The sequence below is a fragment of the Xiphophorus hellerii genome, chromosome 7, assembly GCF_003331165.1.
Source record: "Xiphophorus hellerii strain 12219 chromosome 7, Xiphophorus_hellerii-4.1, whole genome shotgun sequence".
Lineage (NCBI taxonomy): Eukaryota > Metazoa > Chordata > Actinopteri > Cyprinodontiformes > Poeciliidae > Xiphophorus > Xiphophorus hellerii.
This window is the reverse complement of record NC_045678.1, coordinates 31216090-31233825: the sequence shown is the minus strand read 5'-3', so window position 1 is coordinate 31233825 and position 17736 is coordinate 31216090. Positions and strand designations below refer to the sequence as shown.

At 45.4% G+C, this 17736-nt stretch overlaps 1 protein-coding gene across 13 annotated transcripts in view; it reads left to right on the top strand.

Annotated features, from left to right (window-relative positions):
• The window catches only part of tns1b (tensin 1b), a 115563-nt gene that overhangs the window by 66477 nt on the left and 31350 nt on the right, over positions 1-17736 (top strand). For 10 of the 13 annotated variants that reach the window (XM_032567644.1, XM_032567645.1, XM_032567642.1 and 7 more), the window contains 13 exons: positions 5149-5190; positions 8610-8659; positions 9703-9874; positions 10676-10726; positions 10809-10931; positions 12160-12224; positions 12753-12836; positions 12961-13073; positions 13147-13207; positions 13797-13872; positions 16506-16635; positions 16715-16780; positions 16890-17012. In XM_032567644.1, coding sequence (XP_032423535.1) covers positions 5149-5190; positions 8610-8659; positions 9703-9874; positions 10676-10726; positions 10809-10931; positions 12160-12224; positions 12753-12836; positions 12961-13073; positions 13147-13207; positions 13797-13872; positions 16506-16635; positions 16715-16780; positions 16890-17012 — 1156 coding nt within the window. Of the gene's footprint in view, positions 1-5148; positions 5191-6332; positions 6616-8609; positions 8660-9702; positions 9875-10675; positions 10727-10808; positions 10932-12159; positions 12225-12752; positions 12837-12960; positions 13074-13146; positions 13208-13796; positions 13873-16505; positions 16636-16714; positions 16781-16889; positions 17013-17736 lie in introns of those variants that run through there. The other 3 variants (XM_032567650.1, XM_032567637.1, XM_032567648.1) reach the window with 2 other exon arrangements.

Genomic DNA, 17736 nt, shown 5'->3' with positions numbered 1-17736 from the left:
TTTTCCTTTTGTTCTTTCTTCTTCCCTTCCCTCCTTTCTTCTGACCTCTCCTTTTCTTGTTTTCTCCCTTCCTTGTTTCCTTGCTTCCTCTCTTCCCTCTATCCTTCTTTTATCCCTTCTTCTCTTGTCCTTTCTCTCTCTCTCTTTCCTCCCTCCCTCCAGCTGCAGTACTTTTGGCCGTATCTCCCTGCTGAGCTTCATTGTTTCTAAACAAGAGCAGGGAATTCTGGGAAGTTGAGTCTGTTGAGTTTTTCCCTGCGGTTTGAACCAAACGCTTTAATCAGAGAATTAAACCAGTGAAGTTTTTCTGTTGCTTCATTTTGGAAACATTTACAACCTGTTTGGTTTTTTTAACCCTTTGTGTCCCACGCTGCCTCTGAAGCCAACATGCAGTTCCTTCATCTCTCCAGCAGAGGGCGCAGTGTGCCTCTCTGGTTTCCTGTTTCCAGCACCAGATTGGTTATGGAGTTTTTTTTTCTTCCTGCAGTTTTAAATATCTGGAGACCCGCCCATCAGATTTGTTGCCATGGTTTCAGGATGCTGTCACTTTAAACACATTTTAGTTCATTAAATAGCCAAAAAACAGGATTTGACATGAACCGGGTTTAAAAGATGGACTCTGCTGGGTTGGGGCGCAATATGGAGGCGGTGCGCCGCGCTCATTAAGCAGATTATTACTGTAAAAATCTGTTTAGTATGAACACAAACATAAACATTCAGGTCATATGTTTATCATATTTCCCATTAGCATTTCAAGAAGACTGCCATTTTTTTAAGATGGCCGCCCTTTTTCACCCTTTTAAACCAATTGCCACCATAAAATGTCACATGATAACAAATGTGTGAAAGTAAAACAAACCAGAGGGAATAATTAGCCAAACATCGTTTACTCTGAACTATAAACATCATAAAGACTTTATTTATCTCTGCAATCCAAATCATAAATTCAGCTTAATATTGTGGGGAACACACAACATTAAGCTAGGAATGCTCATGGAAAGTTGAGTGGAAGGAAAAAGTGTTACGTGCATCACAGCAGCTGAAGAATCCTTCCAGCAGGAGGTGAAGTTGGTTTCCTCCTCAGAAGCTTTTATTGTTTATCAGAGTTTATCTGAACGTTTTGATCTGATCCGGCGGTTTGAATCTCCCGATTTGGTTCTGGAAACTCGGAGCGGAACCGGGTCGGCCTGACAGAGATGTTTCTGTTCTCAGCCGTTTCCCTCGGAGGAGATAAAAACCCATGTTTTCTGTTGGCTGAGTCGTTATTTTTAGTGTCTGACATGAGAAGCTGACGCTCAGCTGACTCGGCTTACGGCCGCGGCGTGACTCCAGAGAACCGGACCGGACCAGACCGGCCCGTTAAAGGAGCAGCCACACATTTTAGGGGCTTTGCTTATGATTTCTGCTCTGCTGCAAAAATCACACTTTTCCCAATTTTCAGATTTAAAATCGGCTTCAGAACCAGATATAGAGGAAACTTGTTTTAACCAGAAACTAAAATCAGTTTTAAAGTGAAAATCAGTCGACTCGGGGGTTTGGATGAATACGACTGACTGGGACCGGACCGGACCGGACCGGTCTGCCAGCAGGTGCAAACAGAAGATGGCGCCCTCGGATCTGAACCGTTTCCACATCATCCTTTGTTATAATGAAGCAAATCAGTGGAGAATCTATTTAGAATAAATAAAATTATGTCTTTATTATAACTTTATTCTGCAGAGAATCTGAATTTCTAGTCTTAGTGATAATGAATCAAGTCAAAATGATCAAAATCAATTTTAGTCTGCTTAATGTTTTGTTAAATTATATTTTGAATAATTCTTTAAAAAATGTTTTAAGAAAGCGCCAGGCTAACCGAACAAAGGTGATTTAAGTTGAAAGATTTTGTGCAGAAACCTATTTTTGTTTAAATGTAAACTGATGGAACTTTATAAATTGCATAAATCAAATGTTTTTTTGTTTAAATTGTTTTTTCCCTTGTCAGTCGAATAATTTAAACAGAATCTTGAGACTGCACAGAAAAATCATTTCTAACGCAGAATTTTAGCGCTAATGCAGCATTTTAGCACTAATGCAGCATTTTAGCGCTAATGCAGCATTTTAGCACTAATGCAGCATTTTAGCGCTAATGCAGCATTTTAGCACTAATGCAGCATTTTAGCGCTAATGCAACATTTTAGCGCTAATGCAACATTTTAGCGCTAATGCAGCATTTTAGCACTAATGCAACATTTTAGCGCTAATGCAACATTTTAGCGCTAATGCAGCATTTTAGCGCAAATGCAACATTTTAGCGTTAATGCAACATTTTAGCGCTAATGCAACATTTTAGCGCTAATGCAATGTTTTATTCTCATTTGGCCTCATTCTATAAAATGAGGTTTTTCCAGCTTTGATCTCTTCATCGTTTGAACCCGATGAAAGTTGGTTCTGAAACAAGTCATTTAATACGGCGTTCAATTGGCCGTTACTAAGGAGCTAAAGCTAGCATGAACAGGTTGCTATGAGCCGATAGCATCCCATAAACATCCCCCAACATCACTAATAACCAATATCATCCCTTCACAGACCAGCTTCATTTCACCGAGAGTCCGGAGTCTCAGAGCTCAGGTCCGAGTCAAGCCTCCAGTTTTTAGTTTTTCTGATTTGAGCCGTTTTCATCGACTGACTGAAACCTAAACGTTCAGATGTTTAAACTAGAATATTCTGAACGATTCGACTCTGAAGACGTGAACTAAAGCTTCCTGGGTTTTCCTCCAAATGTGGACCAAACAAAGTTTTTCTGCTGTCGGCTCCAACGTGCTCACGCTTCCTCCTGCCATCTGGCTGCAATTACACAAAGAGGAAACGCACGTTGAAGCACCCGGCTGGTCCTGCTGCATAAACACACAACAGGCTGTGTAGGTGTGTGTGTGTGTGTGTGTGCGTGTGTGTTCGGGTGTGTGTGTGTGTGTGTGTGTGGGTGTGTGTGTGTGAGATGCCTGTGGCTGCGCGCCGCAGGCTGCATTTAGCGCCGCTAACAGCAGCCCGCTGCGTCCTGCAGGCACGGCGGCTCTTTCCAGGACTGAAGGGACGAAGGCCGGCGGTTTCATCTGGGCGTTCGGCGGGTATTCTCGGCCGTTGGGTCAGACTATAATTTACCCCCTGACTTCTGTCTGTTTATGCTGCGGCTCCCTGCAGAGGCAGGTCATGCTGCGGGCCGACGCGGGACGGCTGCTCTGCTGCCTGCGACAAACCAAACATGTTCGAAACTTCCAGAAAATTTACGGATAATCAAGTGGCTGCTGCCGACTCTTCAGATGATTTGGCTGTAAATGTTGGTGAAATGAAAAGAGCAGCAACTAAAATGTAAGGCAACTTCCTGTTTGCGTCCTGGTTGCTGCGGTAACCGTATGACGGTTCCACCACTCCCAATGTTGGAACAAAACAAACATTTCTTCATCTGGAGATGATGATGTTGCTCATCCAATCACAGCCTCTGTCACAGGCTCCGCCCAGATCTAACACCTAGATCTACTGATGTGTGAAATGTATGGAGCTACATTGAGGACAATGTTTCTTTAAAAAAGAAATGTTGAAAAAAATTATATGAAACTGAAATAAAACTTGAACTTGAAAATGTTTTACATTTTTTCAGTTTCAAATTTATTTGACTTCCAATTTTTTCCCCACTTTTTTCAGTTTCAAATGTTTTTTTGCCAAAAAAAATTTCTTCAGTTCCAACATTTCTTCTTCAGTTTGAAAACTATTGCAAATCTTTTTTCAGTTTTACTTTTTTTGAGTTTAAATGTTTTTTTATTTAAATTTTTACATTTTTGTTCTATTCTGTGGCTTCAGAATAGTTTTGAAACAGTTTTTTCCCCCAGTTTTATTAATTTTTTAAAACAAACTTCTTGGCCATAATGTAGCTCCATAGTTGGTTAAGGTTAGCAGCTGCTGGCTTTAGCTTCACATCTGATCCGATATTGACATCATGCCATGGTCAGATACAGATATCGGATCGATCTGGTTCTGGTTCTGGAAGGCCGAGTTCAGCCCAAAGGTGGAAGCTGATTCTGATGGATAATCTAAACCCTGATGACCCGTTTTAGTCCAAAAACCCAAAAGTTGGTCAGAATTCAGGCAGCATGACGATCAGGAAGCTTTTACTCTCTCTCTCTCGTCCCTCTCTCTCTCTCTCTCATCTCTCTCTCTCGTCCCTCTCTCTCTCTCTCTTGTCTCTCTCTCGTCTCTCTCGTCCCTCTCTCTCTCTTGTCCCTCTCTCTCTCTCTCTCATCTCTCTCGTCCCTCCCTCTCTCTCTCTCTCTCTCTCGTCTCTCTCGTCCCTCTCTCGTCCCTCTCTCTCTCTTGTCCCTCTCTCTCTCTCTCGTCCCTCTCTCTCTCTCTCATCTCTCTCGTCCCTCTCTCTCTCTCGTCTCTCTCTTGTCCCTCTCTCTCTCTCGTCTCTCTCGTCCCTCTCTCTCTCGTCCCTCTCGTCCCTCTCTCTCTCTTGTCTCTCTCTCGTCCCTCTCTCTCTCTCGTCTCTCTCGTCCCTCTCTCTCTCTCGTCTCTCTCGTCCCTCTCGTCCCTCTCTCTCTCTTGTCTCTCTCTCGTCCCTCTCTCTCTCGTCTCTCTCGTCCCTCTCTCTCTCTTGTCCCTCTCTCTCTCTCGTCTCTCTCGTCCCTCTCTCTCTCTCTCGTCCCTCTCTCGTCCCTCTCTCTCTCTCTCTCGTCCCTCTCTCTCTGTCCGTTGCTGTATAAGGCAGTGGATTCTCTGCTCTTGGCTGATTTGGGTGGTTTTGTCTCTGTGTAAATATTTGTCCAGTTGGGAGATTAATGAGTCACTGAGCAACATCATGGCCGCCGCCGGCTCTTAAATATGAGCTAATGAAAGATCACTGTAGTTTTCCTGGTCGCTGTAGTTTTCCTGGTCACTGTAGTTTTCCTGGTCGCTGTAGTTTTCCTGGTCGCTGTAGTTTTCCTGGTCACTGTAGTTTTCCTGGTCGCTGTAGTTTTCCTGGTCACTGTAGTTTTCCTGGTCGCTGTAGTTTTACTGGTCGCTGTAGTTTTACTGGTCGCTGTAGTTTTCCTGGTCGCTGTAGTTTTACTGGTTGCTGTAGTTTTGTAGTTTTTGTGTGTTGATAATTTTCCGTGTTTTGCTTCTCCACAGGCTCCGAGCAGCAGCCTCGCTCTCAAGCATGTAGACACCATGGTGAGTCCAGACGCGCCGTCACTGACTCTGTGTTCATGCTGTTATCCAATCTTTACTTGGATTAGACCGTCCAGGAAACAAATGTAGGAATCCTGGAGTTGAGGTCTTTCCCAGCTTCAATTTTTTAAATTATTTGTATTAATTTTTATTATTTTATATTTATATGATTATTTTATGACTTTTTAATCTATTAAATATAAAGTTCTATATTGTTAAAATCATTATTTATCATTTACTTTATGATTATTTAATATTTAATTTTTATGGATTTTATTTTTCCTAAAACTATCATAAGTATCATTTATTATTATCTATTTATTACTGTTATTTGTTTTCACTAATAGAATTATTATTTCTTATAACTATTTTAGTATTAACATTAACATGGTTTATAATTATTATTTTTATATTAGTTATTGTAATTATTTTTCATTATTTTGTCATTTTTTATTGTATTTCTTGCTACTTTTATTAGTTATTTCAGTTGTTTTTATGTCTTTTATGGCTCTATTTTTTTTAGTTAAAAATATTTTTGTCTTTATTCATAAGTGTGAAGCAGCGATGTGAAGTTTTAGATCACTGTTATTATCGTTAAAGTCTCTGATCCTCGTTAATCCAGAAATGTGCAGCAGATGAACTTCATAATCCGACATCAAAACCTAGACCAGTAAAATCAGATTATCAGCTGATGAAAAGAATAAATCCTGGATCCTGCTGTGATCTGTAGGAACTCTTCAGTTCTGGGTTTCTCACATCCTGGATCCTCCGACTCTGTTTAGTTTGGACTCGTTTTCCTCTGGCGGTTTCTTTCCAAAGCAGAGTCCCACGGTTTGTCTTTGTTTGTGTGTGTGGTCGCTTTTATCGGCATTTCCGAACTTCGCCCAGACTGGAGTGCCAGCTCAGTTTCTAAACAAGGTTTTCTACTTTTAGCCTCGTTCCAAACTGGGAGCAGAAAACACGACCAGAGGTTCTGCTTGCGATGCTTCCTGCAGGACGGTGGCGGCGAGTTCGGGTCGCTCCGCCGCTGATGTCAGGCGGACGCTGGCTTCGCTTTGCCTCGCAGCAACAAACGCTTGTCTCATGACTCCACTGATCCTCAGATTCATGGAGAGAAAACGATGTTGATGTGAACAAACACGCTTCAGTCCCACATGGGGGGAAGCTTTGGAGGCGGGGAGGCTGAGCATCAGGGCAGAGCTGGCTGGAGGGGGAGGGAGGCCGGAGCGCGAGGGGCGGAGGAGTTCTGCTTGGCCCGGCTGGCCTAAAATTAGAACTTTTTTCTGCTGGGCTGAGAGGGAAAAGGGAGAGGTCTCCGGAGGAAAGTTCAGTGCTGCGCCGGAGATGAACCACGGCGGCTCTCTGCGGCGGCGGCTGTCCTCCCTGAGGGGGGCATGGCGCTGGAGCACGGGTCACCTCTTCAGGAAGGTAGGATGCAGGCGGTCCGCCGCTCGGCTCGGTTTGCTTCGGTTTGATTCTCCTCCATCCTCCGGCTCTGTCTCTGATGTGTATTTTGTTGGGCTGGTTGTGAAGTCGGCCTCCAGATGGTTCTCATCTGGTCCCACCTCCTCCGCCTCTCCAGGATTCACGCGGGGCGTCTGTCCCTCTGCCGGGCCGGGTCGACCTGGAGGCGGATTTAACCGCCACAGCTTCAGGATTTAAGGGAGCGCCGATGGTTTCTGCTGCTGCTGCTTCACATTTTTACAACCCAGACAGTGAAAGTTTGATTTCCTTTACTTACCCACATGGCTGCACTTTGATTGAAACGTTGTGGCTCATAAAAAGCTCCACTCAGAGGAAAGCAGAGCTGCTCTCCATGCTGGAAGCCTGAGGCTAACGATCGGGTTGCTCTGTGCCTGCCTGGTTCGGCTGCAGCTTCGTGGGAACTGCAGGAGCAAACCCAAACAGTCCGAAGCGTCTAAAAATGCCTGTTTTATGCTGTGGCTCGGACTGCAGGAATGTCCTCATTAGAGCGTATCGCCTGGATCTCCAGATTCCCATGAATCCCCCGGGAGTTTTCCTGTAATCATCAGAACAGAGGAATGCTGCTTTCCTGACGTTCCTCTGCAGAAGGTCAGGATCTACTGGCTGCTTCTCATGGGAAACCTTCTGCTCTACGGGCCTTTATTTAAGAAGACCTGATCGCTATGGAAACGGTGGATCAGGTTCTGGGTAGAGCGGTGGGGTAGTCATGATGTGGGAACAGCAATTTGTGCAGCTCATTGAACCAGCAGCTGCTTCTGAGTTACAACAATTTTGACAAATAAACGTTGGATGTAAAATCAGTCAAGAGTCTGAGGGGATTTCAGAGTTTTGACACAGAATCATGTTTCTCTCTTTTCTTGGTGAAGCTGGTAGCCAAACTGGGAGTTTTATCTGGTTATCTGAGGAAGCGGACTGGTTAGTCGTCATGGTCTCCATGGTAACCAGCTCCTCATTCGGATCGTTTTTCACTCTGAGATCTTCCTGCTGCTGCAGATGGGTTCAGTTTGCTGGAGGAGCACAGGGGGTTAAACCCCCCACCTCTCAGGGTCATGTGACCCCGCCCCCCACCAGGAGGAGGGGGAGGGGGTTGGGCCTCCCGGGCCTCCGTCCCTGTTGGGTTCAGTGGAGCCAAACAGAGTCAGGCACCTCCAGATCTAAACCTCCCTGCTGCTGCAGGAACACGTCATGTGAACCAGAAACCACACACACACACGCACAGACACACACACACACACCCGCACGCACACCTACACACACACCCCCCGCACGCACACACACACACACACCCGCACGCACACCCCTACACACACACACACCCACACACACACACACACACACACAGGCTCATGGTCTCCATCATGTTGAGGGTTTTGCTGCAGCAGAGTTTCGCTCTGATCTGCTGACTGAACCATGAAGGAGAACCATAAAGATCAGAGCAACTTCCTGTAGAAACAGGAAGTTCATCTGTTAGATGGTTCTACTGTTTTAAACTGCAAAACTTTACTGAGTAAGAGAAGAAGAGATCTGAGTCCGAATGAAGATCAGGATGGATGGATGGTTGGATAATTGGTTGGATGATTTTCCAGACTTTTCCAGACTCTGTAGAAACTAAGCTCTACAGAAATCCTGGAAAATCCTTGAATTGAGCTGTTTATCCTTCAAAGTTTGAGTTGTGTAAATCCCGTGGTTAAACATGACGGGGTTGTGGGTTCAAATCCCAGCTGTGTTTCCGCCAGTCCCAGTTAGTCGGGTTTCCCTCCCAGTAGATCAGACCGATCTGATCAGAACTCCTGGTTCTGGTTCTGGTGAAGCTCGGATCTCTGACATGTTTTCTACAGATTCTGTGTTTCTCTCCCATCAGGTTTCAGTTCATCACAGTTTAGATCGAAGCGTTTGTCTCAAATTTCTGATGTTTGTTGGTTTTCTGTCATTTTCAGGGTTCAACAAAATCCTCGAAGAGCGTGGAGTCACGGAGACGACCGTCCAGGTCGGCTTGCTCTCCTTCTGCCTCACTTCTGCTTCATTTCATCAACATTTGCAAACGGACACAGTTCCACTCATCAGTCTGTTCAATAAGTAGTGATAAAAATGGAGAAATAAAGATCAGGAAGTGATGTTTGATGGAATAAAGTTGACTTTCAGACACTCTGTTTTTCCAAAAACTAGTTGTGACAAATCGAGAAACTTTTACAAAAAGCAACTAGTGACTCGTTTAGCAACTTTTAAAGAAAAAAAACCTAGAAAAGTTTCTAAGTTTCAACCTTTCAACAAACTGACTAGCGACAAATCTGGCGACTCTTTTCAAAGCAGCAGCTGACCAACCAGAGAGGCGACCCGTTCCACTCCGCGTCCACATTAGAAATGAATCACATGCAAAGTTTGGTAATGCTAACAATCAATGCTAGCAAGGCTGCTACTCCACCTCCTGACCCGCCACCAGGGGGCGTGTGTGACTGGTGTCTGGTTTTATACCAGAATGGGGCTGAGTGTCGCCTGACCGCTGGAACCAAAAGGAAAATCCAACTGCAGTACCAACGTTCAACCCAATGAGGGCAGCACTGAGACCTTTTCAGGTCAAATATTGCGGAATTCAACATGAAAATGTCACAGAAACATTAAGTTATAACCGTTAGGGACCAATTTAGACATTGAATCTGTAAAAACAGGTTTAGGTTTCGTTACTCTGTTGAGTTCTGGCAGATTAATTCAAACTAAACGATCCAGTTAGTCAGTTCTGGTTCTCTTCTCCTCTGACTCGTGTTAACTGACCCGATCTGACTCCCAGCCGTCCCGTCAGAATCCTTCCCTTCATCACATGATGAACTTGCGAGGCGCTCACATTTCTCTGAATCCCTCTCGCTGTGCGGCCGCACGGCACGTCAGCAATCAGCTGCAGGAAGTGACTGATGTCGCCGTGGATTCAGCGTTTATGCTGCAGGCTCTGCCGTCTCCATATTAGGATGTTTGAGGTGAAGGAATGTGAGCGAGCGGCAGAGCTGCTAACCTCTGATCTGTGCTGTTTGCCTGCAGGAGCGCGAGTCTCCTCCAGGCGCTGGACGAAGGCTACGAACTGGACCTGATCTACATCACAGAGCGGATCATCTCCGTGTCGTTCCCCAGCAGTGTGGAGGAGCAGAGCTACGCCGCCAACCTGAGGGAGGTGGCCTCCATGCTGCGCTCCAAACACGGACACAGCTACCTGGTACCAGAACTCACTCATGTGCTTCAGCTTCACGTCCAGCTGCCATCATGAACAGTTTCTGTCCAAACAGTGGAAATGTTTTCTGGGACTCAGCTAATGCTAAAGTCCAGCAAACTACACGTCTACGTTTGTGATGGTAGAACAGAAAAGGCTTTTTCCAAGCAGCAGGTAGCCTCTAGGTAGCATCAGATGGTTGTCATGGAGATCCATGCTACTAGTTCATTAATTGTAGCTTTGGAGATATTTTCACCTTCTGCTAATTACAAAGCTAATTTTTAGCTTAGCGCTTTAGCATTTACATTACCAACCAAGAGAGTTACTTAGAGAAATACTTGCAAAAATTAAAATTTCTTAATTGTTTTGAAGGGCCTAGTCACGTTTTCCTTGTGACACACGTGTTAGCATTAGCTTCTGATAAATGCCATGTTCATGTAGCGCTTTAGCATTAGCTTCTGATAAATGCCATGTTCATGTAGCGCTTTAGCATTAGCTTCTGATAAATGCCATGTTCATGTAGCGCTTTAGCATTAGCTTCTGATAAATGCCATGTTCATGTAGCGCTTTAGCATTAGCTTCTGATAAATGCCATGTTCATGTAGCACTTTAGCATTAGCTTCTGATAAATGCCATGTTCATGTAGCGCTTTAGTTTTATCTATATCTTCCACTAAACTAAGCAGCTGCTTTTGATTTTTTAAGGATTTTAACACAACTAGGATATAAAAAATCTAAACTTAACTAAATGAATTTGTCTCTAATGTGTCAAAACGCCTCTGTTAATATTTTTTTGGTTTATTTTCAGCTCTTCAATCTCAGTGAGAAACGTTATGACATCAGTCAGCTCAATCCGAAGGTGAGTTTCTGCTCTCCACTCGTCTCTCCCACATCCTGATTGCTCTTCATCTAATCCTCCTCTTCCTCTTCCTCCCTCCCAGGTGTTGGACTTCGGCTGGCCTGACCATCACGCTCCGGCTCTGGATAAGGTCTGCAGCATCTGTAAGGCCATGGACACGTGGCTGAGCGCCGACAGCCACAACGTGGTGGTGATCCACAACAAGGTGAGGCTGGGAGGGTGCAGTTCCCTCTGCAGACAGCAGGGGGGGGCTGTGGGCTGCTCTCTGGGGCTCCAGCTGTGGCTCTGATGCCCGTCCTGGTGGAACAGGGCGGTGTGTTTGTTTGGGTCAGGTTCCACTCGCAGGCTTAGGAAAACTCAATCAGAACCGTCATCATGGCTGCTCGGCTTTATTTACTCTTTCGCCCTCAACAGTACCATAAAATCTCAACTTGACCAATATTTCCCTGTTGTTGCTTCACGTTAAACTTTTGTGGCGAGCCGCACTCATCTGGCGGCAATAAAAACAACATCCAAGAGCAATTACCGCGCTGATGCCCCAAAATCTCCCAACGCCTGGATGTTTTCCTGTCAGACCCGCTGCGCTCCTCGTTTTCAGGCTTCGTTCCAGTGCGTTCCCACTGGGAAGTTGCCATGACGACTGCAGCTTTTTTTATTATTATTATTTTGCTCGAAAAGTTGGGAAATGTAGCTCAGAGGAACCGGGCCATGTTGGGTTTCAGCAGATCAACAAATCATTTCCACTGGCTTGGTGCGGTTCGAGCAGCTGCAGTTTATAAGGCAGAAACGCTTTGAGTCGCCGCAATCTGCTGCAGAAACGGGAGGAAAGTCACTCCAACCGATCTGCTGCAGAAACAGGAGGGAAGTTACTCCAACCGATCTGCTGCAGAAACAGGAGGGAAGTTACTCCAACCGATCTGCTGCAGAAACAGGAGGGAAGTTACTCCAACCGATCTGCTGCAGAAACAGGAGGGAAGTTACTCCAACCGATCTGCTGCAGAAACGGGAGGAAAGTCACTCCAACTGGAAACAAGAGAAAGCAGAAGCTTCACTTCAAACCGCTTCACTGTCATAACATCCGTCCATCGTCTGTTTTCAGGTTTTAGGTTCAGAAACTTCTTGGCTGAAAAAGTTAACAAGTGATTTTAAATTCCAGTTTCTAATGAAATTTAACCCGATCCATTCAGCCCAGTTGGTTCCAGTTAGTTGTTTCTAACTGGTCAACTGGGTCGGTTCTTGTCCGGGAACCTCCTGAGGTTTGCAGATAACGCGGCTGTTATTGGTCTGTCCCGGGATGGAAATGAGTCCGGTCCACCGGTGCGGTCAGACCTGCCCGGAACAGTACCAGGTCCAGACTTGGAGCGGACTTCTGCAGGTCTGGGGTTCTTCTGGGCGGCGCTCTCCTTACTGATGCCTCTCTGGTCTGTTTTCAGGGGAACCGGGGCAGAACCGGCGTGGTGGTGGCAGCCTACATGCACTACAGCAACATATCTGCCAGGTGGGTCCGGAGTCTCCGATCAGGCGCCATGTTGATGGCCGGACCATGTGATGCTTTCAGTTCACACATCTTCCTCAGGAGCAGCAAACTCCAAGTTATCAAAAACAATGAGATACGCTCCATGTAATTATGAGCAGAAAGCAGCAAGTTAGCTAAAACTGTCTCTGCATCATAAGACTCGGATTATGCCAGATGGTCTCTGCTCTTTTTTTTCATGGGTTTGTTTTTAGGATCAAATGGTAACAATGAGACGAACACATGATGTTTTCAGATCAGCTCCCTTCACAAACTTCACTTTCTGCCTTAATCTGATTCTCCTGGAAGCTTTTCTGAAGCTGACAGTGAGCGACCTGAGAGCCTTTATTAGCAGCAAGCTGCCTGAATGTGATGAATATGATGGATTATGGGTAAATCATATTTACAAATACAAGATGGACTCTTTGGAAACAGTAACGGTTGCTACGTTAATCATGAAGGTGATGGTGGTTACGGTAAGCGGCGTGCTAACCTCGCCTCTGTCTGTTGCAGCGCTGACCAGGCTCTGGACCGCTTCGCCATGAAGCGCTTCTACGAAGACAAAGTTCTTCCTGTGGGCCAGCCGTCTCAGAAAAGGTCAGTGACCCAATGACCTTGTGATCTTGCTTGTTTAGACGTCCAGCATGTAACTAGTTGTTGGATTAGGAACAACGACTATAGATCATCTGTGATCTGTGGTCCCGGTTCTCTGATCCTTCAGGTATGTGGAGTACTTCAGCGGCTTACTCTCCGGCCAGATCAAGATCAACAACAAGCCGCTGTTCCTTCATCACGTCATCATGCATGGCATCCCAGACTTCGAGTCCAAAGGAGGTCGGTGTCCCGCGCGGCTCTCCATCTCCGTCTGACGCCTCCAGCCGTTTTCTAACAGCTGTTTCTGCCGCAGGTTGTCGTCCCTTCCTGAAAATCTACCAGGCCATGCAGCCCGTCTACACATCTGGGATCTAGTAAGTCCTAACAGAGGCTCACGCTCAAACAATTTACAAGATTCCAGGGATGGAGAACTCTTAAGGGCTGGGTAATAAAGCCCCTGATTTTCCTTTATTGCCTTGTAGTATCCCCTCCTCTCTTGTATAAGAGGTATAGGATATGAATTTGTGACTAGAGACCCAATGAAAGAGCCAGTCAGGCATCCATGTGGACGCCCTCAAGGTTGTTCCTACGTGAGGACCCTTCAGGGTTCCAACAGTCAGAGGGGAAACACAACTTCCTTTCAATTGAGGGGACGATTCAGCTCTTCTTCTATGGTACCCCAGCTGAAGAAACGCTTTGAAACAATGATTTGGGAATCTACAGGAAGATTTCCCAACTTTTGTAAATCTCAGATCTTCACCGAGCTCCTTGGTCATTTTACATCCAACACGCCTTAACCCCTGTGAGGTTAGAAAACCTTGAACACCTTTCTCCACCATGAGGTCACTCCTGAAGAACAAATGGGCTCATATCCACCCGGCAGTGGGACGGCGTTGGCTGTTTCCACCACTGAAACCAGGAAGATGATGTCATCATCTAACATTTTGTCTCTTCTTCCTGCAGCAACGTTCAAGGCGACAGCCAGACCAGCATCTGCATCACCATTGAGCCTGGTCTTCTTCTGAAAGGAGACATCCTGGTAAGAACCGAGCCGAGCCACAGAGCAGGTGGTTACTGGGAAGGAGGGCAGGGTTCCAACTGGTTCCAGTATATGTCCAGGAACCTCTCAGGAACTTTCCTTTGGGAATCCATGGGAATGTTTGGACCTAAATCAATAAATGTTTAGTCATGGGAAGCCATACATGTGATGTTTAATGGATAATAATATGTAAAAATATCAGTTACAAGCCCAAATGTTCATATCTGTGTGTCCTCATTATGCATGAAATATATGTAGCTGGTAATTTCTTTAAACTTACCTTTCTGTTGTCCACAAGCTCAGATGTGCAGCTCAATATTTACTTTCAATCTAAATATTTAGTTTGAAACTGTGGCATTTAATAATGAATGAATGAATAACATGGTGAAAATATGAATCCCCTCTTTATTTACTTATAATAAGCTAAATAACCCAAATTGCTGCAGTGTATCATCAGCCTGGCGGGCCACCAGGCTTTACTTGCACCCCCACCAGGTTAAGCATCGTTTGTTTATTTTAGGGTTTTTTAATGTTCACCTTTAAGACTTTAGCTGGTGCTTTGGTATTGTTAATAGTGTCATCCGATAACATAAATATCTAGTGATATTTTCACATTTTTAACTCAAAACCACGGTGGGCTGCTGGATCTCTGCCCCAGCATCGGTACCGCCAGGCTCAGGGAAACCCTGCTGCTGTTAATACTTCACTCTGTAACTTTACAATGGAACCCCATAAAACCTCTTCCGGACCAGAAACAGTTTAAAGTTCTATATTTTCCTCAGTAATGATCATTTTAGATCCCGTAAAAAAGCGGCATGCCCAGCAGGCGGAGTGATTCCGGGTTCTGGGGAATCTTGTTGGTTTTTTCCCAACAGGACGGCCGTGGAGAGCCGGCTCTGTTCGAACACTCTGCAGAGGTTTATGGGGATTATTGACAGAAGCAGTAAAACGAGGGGAACGACTGCCGGACTGGATCCTGCAGGCCTGTTTATAGAACCTCATTAGCATACAATGTGTTTCTGGAAACCGCGATGCAGCAGTGGACCGCTGCGGACTGTTAACTCTGACATCCGGTTCTTTGGGAGAACCGATCCGGCAGTCATGTTATTGGTTTTATTTCCATCCTGTCGCTGAAACCATAAAGTTCTCCAAGAGCCGAGTCCTCCGGGTCCATCAGAACAACCACTCTGCGGTTCTGCTTCTGGCCACAGACCCAAACCCGTATCTCATCCCGTGTTTAAGGCAGACTAATGGATTCTACTGAATTAATGATCAGACTGAGCGCCGCGCTGAAGCTTGTTGTTGTTGTGATTACAGGAACGGAGATGATGTCATTGTGGGCCGGGGGCCAACCCGACGGGGCCCGGGGTTCTCTGATTTATCTTTAGGACTTAAATTTATCCTGAACATTCATGCTGATTCATTTTCAGGATGTACAATGTGAATGAATTTCTTTACATTTAGGTGAATTTCTTATTTCTAACAATCATTAAACAACAAAAAGAAAAATAGCTTCTGGTTTTCCATCCAGTAGAAAGCAGAGGGACGAAATTAATGCATCAAATCATCTGATCTGAGCATTTATCTGATTTTTACTGAACTCAGTTTGGTCACTGATGAGTTTAAAGAGCAAGAAGAAAAATCTGATTTGTCAGTATTTGAGCTGCTGCTGGTCATCCAGAGGAAACTGGCTGATTATAAAACTGAATCCAGAAAAAGAATCGTTCGACGTTGTGACTGAATCATTCCTGAATGTGAACACAGATCCAGATCTTGTGTTTATAGTGGAAACAGGAAACATTAAGAAGCTGCTTCTGGTTCAGAGCTGTTAGGAAATAATAACAGAAACATCCCACCATGTTCCTTCAGGTTTGGAAAAACTGAATTTGTTCATATTTTTGTTTTTGGTTCCTTCTGGAGAGAAATGTGAACATTTGGTTGTTTGAAATCGACCAGTTTTGTCTTTATTAAAGGTTTTCTTCCTGATCTGTCTGGAGCCAAATCTCTAAAAACGAGCATCATGCTGCCACTTCTGTGCTTTAGCATAAGGATGATAACAGGGAGAGATAAACTTCATGTTCCTTCAGATTTTCCAGACGTGTTAAAAGAAGCTGCTTCTTCCACCAGAGAAAGTTTTCTTTGTTGAGTTTGAGGTTTGACCCGGGGTTCTGGTGGTACCTCTGGACTCAGAACCAACTCTCACATTGAGGCTCTAATCCTGTATCCAGGGGTGTGCACAGACATTCTGGGGGCTTGGTGTTCAAGTGGGGAAAAGGGCCACCCTGTGCGGCACATGGGCCTGATTCAAACCATTAGCCACATGCTAACAAGCTTGAATCAAGCACCATTACATAAATGTGAGAGATAGTTAATGTAGCCCAGAAATGCTACTTTGGGTCACACAATATAAAAAACATTTAAAATATTATTCTTAGAAGGGCACTTCCTTTGTCCAGGGGTTAAAGGTCATGTGCTCCAGCACCACATAGCCTCTCTGTGCTCATTCCTGCCAACAGCTGTTAGAACCCAGATGAGCTCCTGGGTCAGAGGTATCAGGACATGCGGTGCTGTAGCAGTCTGTGAACCATCCAGCGGTCTGACGGTGACCTCTGTCTGCACTGTTTGACCCCCAGCTGAAGTGCTACCACAAACGCTACCGCAGCCCCTGCAGAGACGTGATCTTCCGGGTCCAGTTCCACACCTGCGCCGTCCATGACCTGGGAATCGTGTTTGGGAAGGACGAGCTGGATGAGACGTTTAAAGGTAACAGGGAGCTTCTCCTCTGGGTTTCACCTGTTTGATGTAAAAATGATTCATACTTTAAAATGCTTCCTTTGTTCAGATGACAGGTTTCCAGAATATGGAAAAGTCGAGTTTATTTTCTCCTTTGGACCAGAGAAAATCCATGGTAAGCATCAGAGAGTTCAAACCTCTGTCTTTACCTGTCAGTCACTGTAAAGTCCAAGCGTCTGATGTAAAGACATTCACGTCTTCTGCTCCGTCTCTTTGTACTTCTGGTCAAGGTATGGACCACCTGGAAAACGGGCCGACCGTCTCGGTTGACTACAACACCCAGGATCCTCTGATTCGCTGGGATTCCTATGAAAACTTCAACCAGATCTGCGAGGACACCACAGATGGTGAGAACAAGAGTCTTTGATTCAGTCTAAATATTCAAGAGGAATAAAGCTCTGCAAACATTGTTCAGGTGGAACAGGTGATTAAATGCCGGTTCTTCTATGCCTCGTTCTTACTGAGCGGTACGGGTCGGTATGGGTCGGTACCGACTCTCCTCCATGGGCTCAACCAGTTCTTCCCCAGTCCACCAGATTTGTCTCCAGTGGCAGATCCAGTGTGGTCCTTCTTCTTTTTTGGAACCACCTCAGTGTTGGTACCAGCCGGTCCAAGCTGGATACTGTCCACACATGATTTGATTGGCCCGTAGATTTATTCCAACCTCCCCACCATCGTTTTCAATCCATGATGAGACTCTAGTAGTTACAAATGGGTAATTCTCTGGTCAAACCTTGAGGTTTAAATAGTGGAGGAAGAGTTCACACAATGCCAACTGGACGGGCCAACCTGGAACGAACAAGTAGACTGAGATTTTGGAGAAACTGGTTTGGAGACGCACACAATGACATCATCAGCGCGGCGACCACATCTCCCACTCACACACTGGAGACACACCCGACTTGGCTATACCAGACATCAACCACTGAGAGTGAGGCTATGGAGCAGAGAGGCCCAGTGAGAAGTTGGACTCTCACTGGGCAGGCAGTTAAACCCAAAACACCAAACATCATCCTAGAGCGACAACAAATGTGGCTGACACAAGCAATGACGTCTTTCTGTCCATCAGTC